Source organism: Myotis yumanensis, unplaced genomic scaffold (genome assembly GCF_028538775.1).
Source record: "Myotis yumanensis isolate MYYU_CA2020_CCGP unplaced genomic scaffold, mMyoYum1.0.hap1 SCAF_1, whole genome shotgun sequence".
In the NCBI taxonomy this organism is placed as follows: Eukaryota; Metazoa; Chordata; class Mammalia; order Chiroptera; family Vespertilionidae; genus Myotis; species Myotis yumanensis.
Genome location: NW_027223752.1, coordinates 119,218,198 through 119,233,618, shown reverse-complemented (window position 1 = coordinate 119,233,618; position 15,421 = coordinate 119,218,198). Strand labels below are relative to the sequence as shown.

The 15,421-nt window shown below is 38.3% G+C and overlaps 1 protein-coding gene across 2 annotated transcripts in view; it reads right to left on the bottom strand.

Annotated features, from left to right (window-relative positions):
• The window catches only part of UACA (uveal autoantigen with coiled-coil domains and ankyrin repeats), a 123,755-nt gene that overhangs the window by 39,991 nt on the left and 68,343 nt on the right, over positions 1 to 15,421 (bottom strand). For both annotated transcript variants that reach the window (XM_070431212.1, XM_070431222.1), the window contains exons 2-3: positions 14,083 to 14,216; positions 9,283 to 9,371 (exon numbers count right to left, since the gene is read on the bottom strand). In XM_070431212.1, coding sequence (XP_070287313.1) covers positions 9,283 to 9,371; positions 14,083 to 14,216 — 223 coding nt within the window. The remainder of the gene's footprint in view (positions 1 to 9,282; positions 9,372 to 14,082; positions 14,217 to 15,421) is intronic.

The following is a 15,421-nucleotide window of genomic DNA, read 5'->3' as shown; positions in this document are numbered from 1 at the left end:
CACTCAGTGGGCAGACGCACTGAGCACCAAAGCCCCACTGAAGCAAGTCTTGCCCCATAAGGGCGTCTCCAGCCCAGAAGTTCTCCCACCGTAGACACAGCTGATTCTCACAGCCAATTGACCTGGAGGTCAATTCCTCCCAGTGATACCTACAACAATCAAGGCTTAACTACAACAAGACTGTGCACAAAGCCCACAAAGGGGTGCACCAAGAGTGTCCACCTCAGGTAATTGGGGAGGCTGAGACACTGGGCCCTATAGGACATGTAGAAAGCCACTCTATCAACACAGGGAAGCAGCCAAAATGCGGAGACAAAGAAACAGGTCACAAATGACAGAAATGGAGGAAAGCAAACTACTGGATATAGAGTTCAAAACCACGGTTTTAAGGTTTTTCAAGAATTTTCTAGAAACTGCCGATAAATCTAGTGAGACCCTCGAGGATATGAAAAAGGACCAACTAGAAATTAAGCATACACTGACTGAAATAAAGAATATTAACAGAGATCCAACAGCAGACTAGAGGATCGCAAGAATCAAGTCAAAGATTTAAAATACAAAGAAGCAAAAACACCCAACCGGAAAAACAAGAAGAAAAAAGAATCCAAAAATATGAAGATAGTGTAAGGAGCCTCTGGGACAACTTCAAGCATACTAACATCCGAATTATGGGGGTGCCATAAGAAGAGAGAGAGCAAAATATTGAAAACCTATTTGAAGAAATAATGACAGAAAACTTCCCCTACCTGGTGAGAGAAATAGACTTACAAGTCCAGGAAGTGCAGAGAACCCCAAACAAAAGGAATCCAAAGAGGACCACACCAAGACACATCATAATTAAAATGCCAAGAGCAAAAGACAAAGAAATTTAAAAGCAGCAAGAGAAAAATAGTTAGTTACCTACAAGGGAGTACCCATACAACTGTCAGCTGATTTCTCAATAAAAACTATGCAGGCCAGAAGGGAGTGGCAAGAAATATTCAAAGTGATGAATAGCAGGAACCTACAACCAAGATTACTTTACCCAGCAAAGCTATCATTCAGAATTGAAGGTCAGATAAAGAGCTTCACAGATAAGAAAAAGCTAACTGCCCTAACCGGTTTGGCTCAGTGGACAGAGCGTCAGCCTGTGGACTGAAAGGTCCCGGGTTCGATTCCGGTCAAGGGCATGTACCTTGGTTGCAGGTACATCCCCAGTAGGGAGTGTGCAGGAGGCAACTGATCGATGTTTCTCTCTCATCGATGTTTCTAACTGTCTATCCCTCTCCCTTCCTCTCTCTAAAAAAATCAATAAAATATATTTTAAAAAAAAAGAAAAAGAAAAAGCTAAAAGAGTTCATCACCACCAAACCAGTATTATATGAAATGCTGAAAGGTATCCTTTAAGAAGAGGAAGAAGAAGAAAAAAGTAAAGATACAAATTATGAACAACAAATACACATCTATCAACAAGTGAATCTAAAAATCAAGTGAATAAAAAATCTGATGAACAGAATAAACTGGTGAACATAATAGAATCAGGGGCATAGAAAGGGAGTGGACTGACAATTCTCGGGGGGAATGGGGTGTGGGGGTGCGGGAAGAGACTGGAAAAAAATCGTACACCTATGGATGAGGACAGTGTGGGGAGGGGGGGTAAGGGCAGAGGGTGGGGTGGGAACTGGGTGGAGGGGAGCTATGGGGGGGAAAAAGAGGAACAACTGTAATAATCTGAACAATAAAGATTTAATTTAAAAAATAAAAATTAAAAAAGGCTTTGTCTCTGAAAAGCAGTATTGTTCAACTGTGGGTGTTAAAATGTGCAATTTAAAGGAAATTGTAAGGAGGGCAGGGAAGTGGTACCAGATAATCTGAAAGGTTAACTCTTAATACTGAAAAAGGTAAATTTGCAGAGAATGTTGTACCTCCTAATTATACTTCTTTACCCATACATCTCTCTTTAACGGTGAAAACCGTAAGGGTTTCACCAGGATATTCCAGCTTTCAATCTTTAATGCTCTCAATTTCTCTCTAAATTCACAAACTTCCTTAAAAACAATTGCTCTTCACAAGTAGATCTTTCTGCTAGAAAAAAAGTATTTTATGTTTTGTTCATCCTGAATAAATAAATTGACATTCAACTCTCATTCAGTTTTATATAAGTTTAGATAAGTGGTAAGTTTTCTTGGGTCTGATCACTTCTGTGTAGGTAACTAACCAGGTTGAAGAACAAAATCAATGAGTCCAGGTGTTTACACAGGTACAGATACAAGAAATTCTCTAATTCCAATTAAGTCAGAGTGATGATTTCAAATTTTAATTTGGTACTATTTATGGACAAGTTTCCTAAAAACATTTTACATTATAAAAAGGAACTAGAATAACTGTCAATAAGAAAGTGTATGAACTGGAATGGTGGGAGTAGGCACAGTGGTGACAGTCCCTGATGTTCAACAAAATGCCACAGAAACTTAGTCACATAAAAATGTCAGGTCAGGTATTTTCTTAGACAAATTCAAATCTAGCCACTTGAGACAGAGCAGTGAAAAATCAAGGAACCATCAGATCTAAAGCTCACTACCGTGAATTGTACTAAAGGTATATACCTGGTAAGACCTGGGTCACCAATACCTCAAAACCACACTAACTTGAAATCTTTTTTTTTCCAACATACTTTCTTTTTTTTTTCTTTTTATTTTTTTTAATTAAATCTTTATTGTTCAGATTATTACATTTGTTCCTCTTTTTTCCCCCCATAACTCCCCTCCTTCCAGCTCCCACCCCGCCCTCCGCCCTCACTCCCCACCCACTATGTTCATCCATAGGTGCACGATTTTTGTCCAGTCTCTTCCCGCATCTCCCACACCCGTTTTCCCCCCAAGAATAGTCAGTCCATTCCCTTTCTATGTCCCTGATTCTATTATAATCACCAGTTCATTCTGTACATCAGGTTATTTATTCACTTGATTCTTAGATTCATTTGTTGATAGATGCATATTTGTTGTTCATAGTTTGTATCTTTACCTTTTTCTTCTTCTTCCTCTTCTTAAAGGATACCTTTCAGCATTTCATATAATACTGGTTTGGTGGTGATGAACTCCTTTAGCTTTTCCTTATCTGTGAAGCTCTTTATCTGACCTTCAATTCTGAATGATAGCTTTGCTGGATAAAGTAATCTTGGTTGTAGGTTCTTGGCATTCATCACTTTGAATATTTCTTGCCACTCCCTTCTGGCCTGCAAAGTTTCTGTTGAGAAATCAGCTGACAGTCGTATGGGTATTCCCTTGTAAGTAACTGAGTTTCTTTCTCTTGCTGCTTTTGAGATTCTCTCTTTGTCTTTTGCTCTTGGCATTTTAATTATGATGTGTCTTGGTGTGGTCCTCTTTGGATTCCTTTTCCCAACATACTTTCATGTTGCTTGCAAATAAAGCAATTAAGATAAAATACATAAAGATATTTTAGTCAAAAATTTTAAAATCAAATATCCATGAGTATTTGCCAGGCCTCGTCCCCTAGATTATAACAAACAATGTAATAACAAGTGACAAGGTCCTTGTCCTCAGGAGAGAACAACTCTAAGAACAAGCAAATAAAAGCCAAACAGAGCAAATAAAAGTACAACTAAACAACAGCAAAAGCAAAAGACAAAGTTAAGCAGGGTATGTTGGAACAGAGTGTATGAAATGATGTCTGCTGAGCTTGGGAAGGCATTTGAGCTTGACCAGCATAGAAGGAGGGAGGGCAAAAGTTACTAGATTGACCACTAGGCAAAAATGTCCACAGCAGAAAGAATCACAGACAAAACCAAAAAACTACTTAAAAACTAGTTAAAAAAAGAAGTTAGTACCTGTAAAGATACTTGAATCAGCACAATAAATGTAAAAAGTCTTAAGATTTCTACAGAGGTATGGTTAGTCCAAGTTTCTAAAAATAAATATTCCTCTACATCAGTGGTTCTCAACCTTCCTAATGCCATGACCCTTTAATACAGTTCCTCATGTTGTGGTGACCCCCAATTTCATTGTTACAAATTGAACATAATTAAAGCATAGTGATTAATCACAAAAACAATATGTAATTATATATGTGTTTTCCAATGGTCTTAGGCAACCCCTGTGAAAGGGTCGTTCGACCCCCAAAGGGGTTGCGACCCACAGGTTGAGAACCGCTGCTCTACATCAATGGAATGCATATATAAGACCAATTCTTTTGTTCCTTCAAAGGTGGCAAATAGTTTGTTCTTCAGTTTAGAATCCTATCTAATAAAGAGGGAATACGCAAATTGACCGTCACGCCATCACAAAGACGGTGGTGCCCACAGCAGAGGCGGGGTTTCCGTAACACAAGATGGATGCACCCACAGTGGAGGCCAGGTTCCTGGAATGAGCCTTAACGAGCAATCAGCAGGGGCCTGAGGCTGCATGGCGCTGGGCTGGGGCAGGGGACCTGAGGCTGCGCCCCCACACCAGTGGGGCTTGACAGGGGACCTCAGGCCGCACCCCCTGCCCCAGTGCCAGTCCACGGAACCTCAGGTTGCGCTCCCCGCCCAGCAGGGCTTGACAGGGGACCTCAGGCCATGCCCCCTCCTCGGCGGGGCTAGACGGGGGACCTCAAGATGCACCCCCCACCCTGGTACTGGGTCGGGGGACCTGAGGCTGCACCCCCCACCTGGCGGGGCTTGATGGGGGACCTCAAGGAGCACCCCCCTGGCCTGACCCAGGCTGGGGGACCTCAGGCCGTGTCCCCCGCCCCAGCGCTGAGCCAGGGGACTTCAGGCCGCGTCCCCAGCCCCGCAGGGCTTGAAGGAGGAACTCAGGCCATGCCCCCCGCCCAGCAGGGCTAGACGGGGAACCTCAAGGTGTGCCCCCCGCCCCGGTACTGGGCTGGGGGACCTCAGGCTGCACCCCCACCCCGGCACTGGGGGACCTAAGACTGCACCCCCACGCCCAGCACCGGGCCGGGGGACCTGAGGCTGTGACCCCACCAGGCAGGGCTTGAAGGGAGCCCTGAGGCTGAGCCCCCCACCTGGCGGGGCTTGTCGGGGGACCTCAGGGGGCGCCCCACGCCCGGTGGGGCTTGATGGGGGATTTCAGACCATGTCCCCTACCTGGCAGGGCTTGACGGGGGACCTCAGGTTGTGCCCCCTCCCAGCGCTGGGCCAGGGGACCTCAGGCCATGCCCCCTGCCCCGGCGCCAGGCCAGAGGACCTGAGGGTGTGCTGGGGAACCTGAGGATGCGCCCCCCACCCAGCGGGGTTTGACAGGGGACCTGAGGCTGTGCCCCCCACCCAGCGGGGCTTGACAAGGATGGGGCCGACAGGGTCTGAATCTCGCCCAATGGGGGTGGGCCGGCTGGGTCTGTGTCTCGCGCAATTTTGAGGCGCCACAGGTGGGCAGGGATTTGACTCTGGGTCCCGCGGCACGCCCCCAACTCTGACAGGAGGAAAATTTTCATATAAATTTTACTAATTTTCTTTCATCACTGAAACTTCTATTATACAGAAAGGGCAAACAGCAATATTAAAATATTTCCTCTAATTAATCCCCTTTTAATGTGCAGGAATTTCGTGCACTGGGCCACTAGTTTAATATATATTTAGGTAAGTAAAGATTTTCCTTATTAACTCAATTGTGATATCTTTCACTCTCCTCCCTCCTTTCCATTACTAAACACAGTGCTGGATAATAGGAATATATATATGTATTTTTTATTGCCTGAAGTTTCACATGTCTTTATTTTTCCCACTTAACATCCCCAACACCCCCAGCCATTCCCAACCCGGGCAAGCCCCCACTGCCCAAGTGTCTGTATCCACTGGTTATACTGATATGTATGAATACAAGTCCTTTGCTTGCTCTCTAACGCCCCCTCCCCTGCCATTTGTCTCTGGATCTATTTTTGTTCATCAAATTATGTGGATCATTATATCCCACATATGAGGGAAATCATGTGATATTTATCCTTCTCTGACTGGCATATTTCGCTTAGCATAATGCTCTCCAGTTCCATCCATGTTGTTGCAAATGGTAAGAATTCCTTTTTTATAGCAGTGTAGTATTCCATCATATAGATGTTCCACAGTTTTCTAATCCATTCATCTGCTGATGGGCACTTAGGCTGTTTCCAAATCTTAGCTATTGTAAATTGTGCTGCTATGAACATAGGGGTGCATATATCCTTTCTGATTGGTGTTTCTGTTTTCCTGGAATATATTCCTAGAAGTGGAATTACTGGGTCAAATGGAAGTTCCATTTTTAATTTTTTGAGGAAATGCCATACTGTTTTCCACAGTGGCTGCCAGTCTGCATTCCCACCAGCAGTGCATGAGGGTTCCTTTCTCCATATCCTCACCAGCACTTGTTGTTTGTTGATGATAGCCATTCTGACAGGTGTGACATGGTATCTCATTGTTGGTTTGATTTACATCTCTCGTATCATTAGTGACTTTGAGCATGTTTTCATATGTCCTTTTTCAAAAAGTGTCTATTTAGGTCCTTTGCCCATTTTTTGATTGGATCATTTATCTTCCTTTTGTTAAGTTTTTGAGTTCTCTGTAAATTTTGAAGATTAAACCCTTATCTGAAATATAATTGGCAAAGCCCATTCAGTGGGCCTTCTTGTTGTTTTGTTGATGGTTTCTTTTGCTGTGCAGAAGCTTTTTATTTTAATGTAGTCCCATTTGTTTATTTGCTCCTTAGTCTCCATTGCCCTAGGAGCTGTGTCGGTAAAGATATTGCTACGACATATGTCTGCTATTTTGCTGCCAATGGAGTCTTGTAGGATTTTTATGGTTTCCCATCTAACATTTAAGTCTTTTTGCTATTTTGAGTTTGTTTTTATGTATGGTGTAAGTTGGTGATCTAGTTTCATTTTTTTGCGTGTATCTGACCAAATTTCCCAGCACCATTTATTGAAGAGACTGTCTTGACTCCATTGTATGCTCTTGCCTCCTTTGTCAAATATTAATTGAGCATAATGGCTTGGGTCGATTTCTGGGTTCTCTGTTCTGTTCCAGAACAAAAACTAAACTCATTTCCCCTGAGAATGGGAACAAGAAAGGGATGCCCACTTTCACCACTCCTGTTCAATATAGTACTGGAAGTGCTAACCATAGCGATCAAACCAGAAGAAATAAAAGGCATCCAAATTTGAAAAGAAGTAAAACTGTCTTTATTCACAGACAACATGATACTATACATAGAAAACCCCAAAGACTCCATCAAAAACTACTAGACCTAATAAATGAATTTGGCAATGTAAAGGATGTCCCAAAATTCACGCAAGAAGTAATTTTGATAGAAAACACAGGTTTATAATTAAAAATTGTAATTTTGTTATTGATTTATAAAGTATACAGTATAGGGTTATGTATGGAATAGCATATCGGGTAAATGGCCTCCATGGCTTTGCTGGCACATACGCACTCTTTTGTTATTGTCTGAGCAGCCGCATTTTCAAAGAATGGTCCAATGATGCCTTCAGCCCAAAATCCGCACCAAACAGTGACACGTAGTGGATGCATTTGTTTCTCAACAATCACTCGTGGATTTTCTGAACCCCAAATGCGACAATTTTGTCGATTAACCAAGCCATCAAGATGAAAATGAGCCTCATCAAAATTCAGCCACATTTATGCAAAATGGTCATGGAAAATTTCAACAAAAGAGTGCGTATGTGCCAGCAAAGCCATGGAGGCCATTTACCTGATATGCTATTCCATACATAACCCTATACTGTATAGTTTATGAATCAATAAAAAATTTACAATTTTTAATTATAAACCTGTGTTTTCTATCAAAATTACTTCTTGCGTGAATTTTGGGACACCCTTTAGCAGGATACAAAATTAACACCCAGAAATCTATGGCCTTTTTATACACCAGTAATGAAACCAAAGAAAGAAAAACAAAACAAAAAACAATCCCATTTACCATTGCACCAAAAAAATTAAGATACCTAGGAATAAACTTAACTAAGGAGGTAAAAGACCTGTACTTGGAAAACTACAGGACATTGAAAAAAGAGACAGAGGAAGACATAAACAAATGGAATAACATACCATGTTCATGCACTGGTAGAATCAACATCATTAAAATGTCCATACTACTCAAAGCAATCTACAGATTTAATGCAATCCCCATTAAAATACCAACAGCATACTTCAAAGATCTAGAGCAAACTCTCCAAAAATACATGTGAATAAAAAAGACCTCGAATAGCCACAGCAATCCTGAGAAAGAAGAACAAAGTTGGAGGGATTACAATACCAGATATCAAGCTATATTACCAAGCCATGGTTCTCAAAACTGCCTGGTACTGGCACAATAGGAATGTATTTATTTATCCAAGCATGACCTCATAGAATAAAATATTAAGGAAATTCTCTGTTCTAGGTCACCTCCTATTTACATGAATAACAAAGTAGAAATGCAGAGAAATAAGCTATCAAGAGTCCCAGAGAACTGAGAATAATCATCCTAATGAATAGAAAACTAACATACTCATTGAAGAAGAGCAATAATTGTGTTCAAATACTTAAAGGTCTACCTTGTGATATGCACAAAGACTTACATTGTAAGATTTTAAAAGACAGATATAGGTAGGACTAAGTTTAAGCAGAAACTGTGGTAAGGGACAGACTTGAACTATCTACAAGAAATAATTTTTTTAATGTACTTAGCTAGCCAAACATAGAACAGGTTTCCTTGTAAGGCATAATAATTAAGAACACAGACTCTGACAGCAACATATCCACTCAAAGACCCTGTGCCTCACAGTCTCATTGGGATGATGTAGGGATAAAAGGAGTTAGCATCTATAAAGCACTTCCATGTTATGTGTCAGCCATTCTTGTTATGATCATTATTGGTAATGCTCTTGTTGTTATGAGGCAGTTAGTTCCCATCACAAAGCATATCCAACCAAATGCCAAGTGACCTTACAACATAGAGGATTCATATACTGAACAGAATGAGTATAAACTAAATGGCCCAGAATGGTTCCTCAAAACCTGAGATTTTAAGATACTATAACACTACCAAGACCAGCACTGGACTTCAGGTCTTCAACTGCTCATCAGTTCAGTAATCCTTTCTATTAAAGGATTACGGTTCTTGATCTCTCCCTCATGATACCTCAGAAGTAAGTCTTTTCTCAACTACTTAAAAAAAAAACACACAAAAAAAAACCCCAGAAAATTAAGGACTTCTCTTTTAAAATCACATTTAGGTCTGAATAAGAAAATTAGCATTAGATAATGCTTGTATCTTTCTGTTTTGTAATTGACTATGGAGGCAAACATACCTGCAGTGTCAGTGGTTGTAATATCAACTCCATTTACAAGGATGGCATTCAAACACTCAAGATTACCCTTTGAGGCCACCACATGGAAGCTAAAGAAAAAGAAAATATTTATTATGCCATAAAACTATCAAAAGTCAACTGAACTGTTACACGGATGTCACCTTTTATTCAATACACACACAAATGTTTTAAAGGCTGGAACTCCTATATATTTAATACAAGAAAAAAAACCACTATCCCATATACTGGAAAACTCATTTTACCCCCAATATATATAAGGGGCCAATACTTTCTAGAAATACCTCCTTAGAACCAATGGAATATTCTAATATTCAATAGTCTTAATAATACAAAATATGTACTATAAATCATTAACTCTATAGTTTATTATTTCAAGTAGAAGGCATTGGTGCTTGAAACTTAATAAACACACTGCAAATTTTCTATCAGCAGTGATATACTAGTAAATATAATAAATTAAATATATATTTTGCTTAGTTTCAAATACACTGAAACTGCCCAAACAAATGAAGTTACAGCAGAATACTAAGGCCAAAGACTCATCAAAATCCTATCCCTTCTTTTTAGAATTATCACATTAAACCTAGGATAGAAAAGTCTTCAAAACAACAAACTAAATTACACTTAAAAACCATAAAAGAACTGGCATCATCTTCTTCTCCAAAAGTACCAACGACTACCATTAATTCTTCCTTTTGCTCATGGACCTGTATAACTGATTGATAGGTTTTTTTCTTGTATTAGATATATAGGAGTTCCAGCCTTTAAACAGACATAATTGAACAATTTTCCTAATAAGGCAAGTAAAGCCTGCTTAGAAATTAACTTTAAGCCATCAAGTATTCCAAACACAAAATGAAATATCCAACTGTTTCTTTGAACATCTAACACTTTGTTAATCAAAATATATTTACAGAAATATTTGCATGCACTAAGAACTTACATTGACTATACTCCACCAAATCTAAACTGGTAAGTAAATACAGAAGACTTGTTGGCAAGTGATACATCAGGTTTAAATAAAACTGAGGCCCTAAACAATAACCACTGTGGAGATGGCAGGAGATAAAGGATGAGTAAGTGCTTATAAAAGGTGCCTGGATACAGAAACACTCCAAATTTCTCATCAGGGGTCTTTCCTGACCACATCATTTAAAGGATTTATATTTCCCCATTCCCTGAAACCTCAGTACTCCAGTTCCCAATCCTACCATTATTACTCTATATAGAATTACACATTTTGTAATATAACATATAAATTCAGGATTTATTTTCTTTATAGTCTATCAATATCTTCCCACTCAACTATAAACTCCATAAAAGCAAGGATTTTCGTCTGTTTTGTTTCCTATTATATTCCCAGAAGCAACCTAGTCCAGTGGTTCTCAACCTTCCTAATGCCGCGACCCTTTAACCTTTTGCAGTCCAATGTTATTTTTGGAATTCAAATAGTTTGGTCCAAATTAATTGACGGGATTGAATGTTGAACTTTTTAATGTTCTTATTGCTCGACGTTAGACCTGCTCCTAGCGCCTGGTCTGTCGAGTCAGCCTCGAGGTTGGACCGAAAAGGCTTAATATAGTTCCTCATGTTGTGGTGACCCCCAATTTCATTGTTACAAATTGAACATAATTAAAGCATAGTGATTAATCACAAAAACAATATGTAATTATATATGTGCTTTCCGATGGTCTTAGGAGACCCCTGTGAAAGGGTAGTTTGACCCCCAAAGGGGTCGCGACCCACAGGTTGAGAACCGCTGACCTAGTCAGATGATGAGCCCTCAAATATTTAAATAACTGAATGCTTAGAGACAAAATCTGGAGTTTACAAATTCACTTCAAGATAGTACAACATTTAGTCATGCATCTCTATGATGGATATAAATGTAAACTAGACACCAAGCACTACTAATTAAACAGATTTGGTACAATTTGAATTAGAGAGAAAGAGGTATTTCTGATAAAAGGAATATAGTATTCTTAAGAGTTGAATAAATTCTGCTTTTATTGGAATTAAAATGCTATAAGGTTGAGGGTATTAATCTCTTTGCAGCATAGAAGTGGGGAATTATCCTATGAACTGCACCATTATAACCTCTTGAGAAATGGTAATTTCTTTCAAGCACAGGTTTTTATTCTCCCAACAATCTTAGTGATATTTTTTGTTTGCCTGTTTTCATTTCTTAGCTTACAAAATTTGGAAGACTTCTTTCTTCAAAATAAATCAATATTATACACTAATGATGTACTAAAGGGTAGAAATCTCAACAATCCAAAATGCATTATTAATCCTGGTGTGCTAAAAGTAGATGTGCATCAGAAAGAAGATATAGCAATCACTAAATTGTATACAGAGCTGTCAAGGAAATTTGAAAAAAAACTGCATTACAGAAATACTCTTTTAAATTAAAAAAGGCAATACATTTTCTTTTTTAAACAAGACATGTACTTCTACTTCCATAACAGAAATGCAGAAAATTTGGATAGTCCCTACCTCTGAGGACAACTAGAAAAGCTACATAAAATATAAGACATAAGTATGAAGTCAGCAGTAAGCTAACAAGATAGTGAAAAATTATGAGGCCAGAGGCCCAGAGAGGAGGAGGGCTTGGTGTTCGAGGCTATTTTTGGCTAGGAGCAATTACTGATTCCAGAGAAAACATCTGAAAAGCTGAACAGCACATCTGACAGCTTGAGGGGTTGGGGAGATGGGAATTGGAATCCATAGCTCTCCAAGTGGCAGGGAGGTTTCTTGGTGAATCTGACCCTTTTGCATTGGCAAAGGACTGCAACCTAGGAGAGAGGTGAACAGGAAGAAAACAGATCCTTGCAGTGACTATGGCCAGGCTCCAAATATCTTGTTTTTGAAATTAGATTGAGTTCAAGGAGCACTTGTTGCTTTTGTCTTAAATTTTCAAATTAAACCTCCTCCCCCAAATCATCCAAAATAAAATTATTTTTATAATTATACATAATACACAAAATATATTTGTAACAGGTTGTATTTGACTAAGTATAAAATGCTTTAATTAAGGGAGAATACAGTTTGTGAGTAACAAAAGGAAAATATTTTATCCTATAAATCCCAGAAAGAACTCTATTTCTTATAGTGAAAACCTCAAAATAACTCAAATATTTCACAAAATTATGTTCATAGTTCATCAAATTATATCAAGTTTTTATAACTTTGACCTTTAGTATAAATAATTTCACTCAAAATTGATCTAGATCCAAAAAAAATCTGAGCAAAAACTCAAGCAACCATTAATTCAAAACACTGAAAGCGTGGACAGGCAAAACTGAAGAAAGGTTTCAGTGAAGATTTTCAATCACAAAGAAGATTCCCTTCATTTTTTAACATCTTGGAATTTAGGGAAAACAAGAAAAATGAAAAACAAAGTCAGTTTTAAATATTAAGGTTTCACCATTTATACTGTGAGCCCTATAAATAGCTTAAAATTTAGTCAAAATAGGAAGGAGTAGGACTCAAAATAACCAATGTTTCTGTAGCTATCAAATTGCCTACTGAATAAAATTAAAAGAATAGAGAAAAACTGAAACTTTTCAAACTTTATTGCTCTTAAAAACTATTTTTTAAGTCATGCTTTATTATTTTTACTATTCTCAAATATCTAAGCATTCTAACATAGTGCCCATATCAAGAATTAACTATTCACCAAAATAATCCAGAGACACAGAAGCATGGGACAGACTGTGGAATCTCAGAGAGAAGGGGTGGGAGGAGGAAGAGATCAACCGTAATCCATGGACCCAGACAATAGGTGGTGAAGGCCTGGGGTAGGGGGTGAGGGGCAGGGATGGGCTAGAAGAGGACAATGGGGAGAAAAGGGGGACATATGTAATACTTTCAACAATAAAGATTTAAAAATAAATAAACAAAAGGATATAAAGACATAAAAAAAGAATTAACTGTTCCTTTCTTAATATTCATTGCTATATTTATTATCTGGTTGCCAGTCATGATATTCTAAATAAATTCATGCAAGTATAAGACTGAGAGAAATTTCAGGAAATGAGACTTTTCAGCTCTAACTTTGGAAGGTTTCCCAGATTTGGTTTTAACTGCTATAATTATAGATGATAGTAACAGAACCTAGAGTTTACCCTTTAACTCAACTGACCCCCATCCTAAGCAGACAGGGAAGTGATGAAGAATGAGGAGGGGGGGGAGAAAAGATCATGTAAACAAGCCAGTAGTCCTCAGTGACACAGCAGCAAAGGGAAGGATCACTGCCTATGTCACCCTGAGCCACACAAGCTATTCTGCCTTCCTTTTTACTATAAACATTTTCATTTAAACTAAATTTAATTCTCATTTCCCCAAATATACAAATGAATTGGGAGTTTTGAGGAAAAGACAGTGCAATTTATAGAACTCTTTTCAAGACAGAAACTTGGTTTCATATCCCAGCTCTGTAAACATTTCCTACTTCTTTTAGAGGGCCACTGCGAGGATTAAATATGATAAGGAACATAAAAAAAGTTATAGAGCAAATGCACTAAATAATGCAGGCTGTGGTTTGCCACAAGGCCTAAAGAACTAGACTACAGGTAGTACCTTAGTATTCTCTCTCTAGCTTGGAAATCTTTCAAATTGAGAACAATGTTTAAAAGTGATGTTCGTAAGATTTTATAATGTCAGGTTTGATAAATACTTTTTAATTTAAAAAGTTGATAACCACAATTTACAAACTTCATTTGTTTCCCAAGGGTCTTCTCAAATTCCCTTTAGGAAATTATCATCAATAATACTTACACAGATCTGCCTTCCACATCTAGCTTGCCTGGATTGACCCCCTTTTTGGCAAGGATTGAGGACACTTTTTCTACATCTCCCCTTTCTGCTGCTTTCATCAATCGGTCATCATATTTGTTCCAATCTGCTGCATGCTACAAAATTAAAAAAATAGTAAACATCATATACTAAAGAAGAAAGGAAAAGCAATATTGCATATACATCACTCAGTTTCCAATTGCATCCCAAATTTCCTTCTCCCTGCTGTGCTAATTTCACAGAGAGAACCTTTCAGAAACATGATAAAGAAGAACTATATTAAATTAGACTTTTGAGAAAAAGCATATTTCTCATGTTCTCTGCTTTGTTTTCTTTGCCTTCGGAACAAAGAAAGAAAATTAATAATTGATGAACACCTACCCTGTGCCAGGCATAAATTACTTAAACAACCCTAGTAAACTAAAACTATCATCCCAATTAACAGATGAAAAGTCAAGGCCCCAGGAACATTAAATGACTTAAATGGCCAAGCCCAACCATGATTTCTCATGATTTCCACAATCAGTGTGCTTTTCCTATCTCTAACTCATGCTTTCAGATTTGGTTCTGGTTACATCTGTTTCAAAATCTTTTAGATGCAGAATTCTGCACACATTTTAAAAACTTCTTCCTGTCCAGTGGTTGAGCATTGACCCAGGAACCAAGAGGTCAAGGTTGAGTTGCGGGCTCGGATGTGCAGGAGGCAGTTGATGGATGATCTCTCATCGATGTTTCTATCTATCCCTCTCCCTTCCTCTCTCTCTAAAAATCAAAACATATTTAAAAACAACAACAAAAACCTCCTTCCCAACTTTAGTAAAAGGCAAATTATACACAGACACACACTCAACAGAGAAAGCAATTCATTATGCTTATATTAGGGTAAAAAGAAATTTCTACATAGGAAAAAACTCTACAAAGGACTGTGAAGTAGTAACTACTTAAAAATCCTAAAATAATAGATACAGGTGACTTTCATTTTATTCCTTCTTATTTACCTTCAACATACATTATTTTTGTTTTAAAAAAGATTTTTAATTTTAACAAAAGCTCACTGTACATGTATTTACAAGGAAGAAAAAAAGCAATTTTTAAAATATGGTCTAATCGAATCAAACCTAGCTTTGATTGGAGAAAACACATTCAAGACATTCTGAAACCAAAAACTTGGATCTTCTCTTAGTAAGCAGAAATGTAGAACCCAGAACTAAAATATACATTATTTTAGCCTTTTAAAATATTATAGAGTAAACTTATTGCTAAATTCTGTGTTAAGTTCAGTATTATTTCTATGGCAAAAAATGACATACATGTTTTTTAC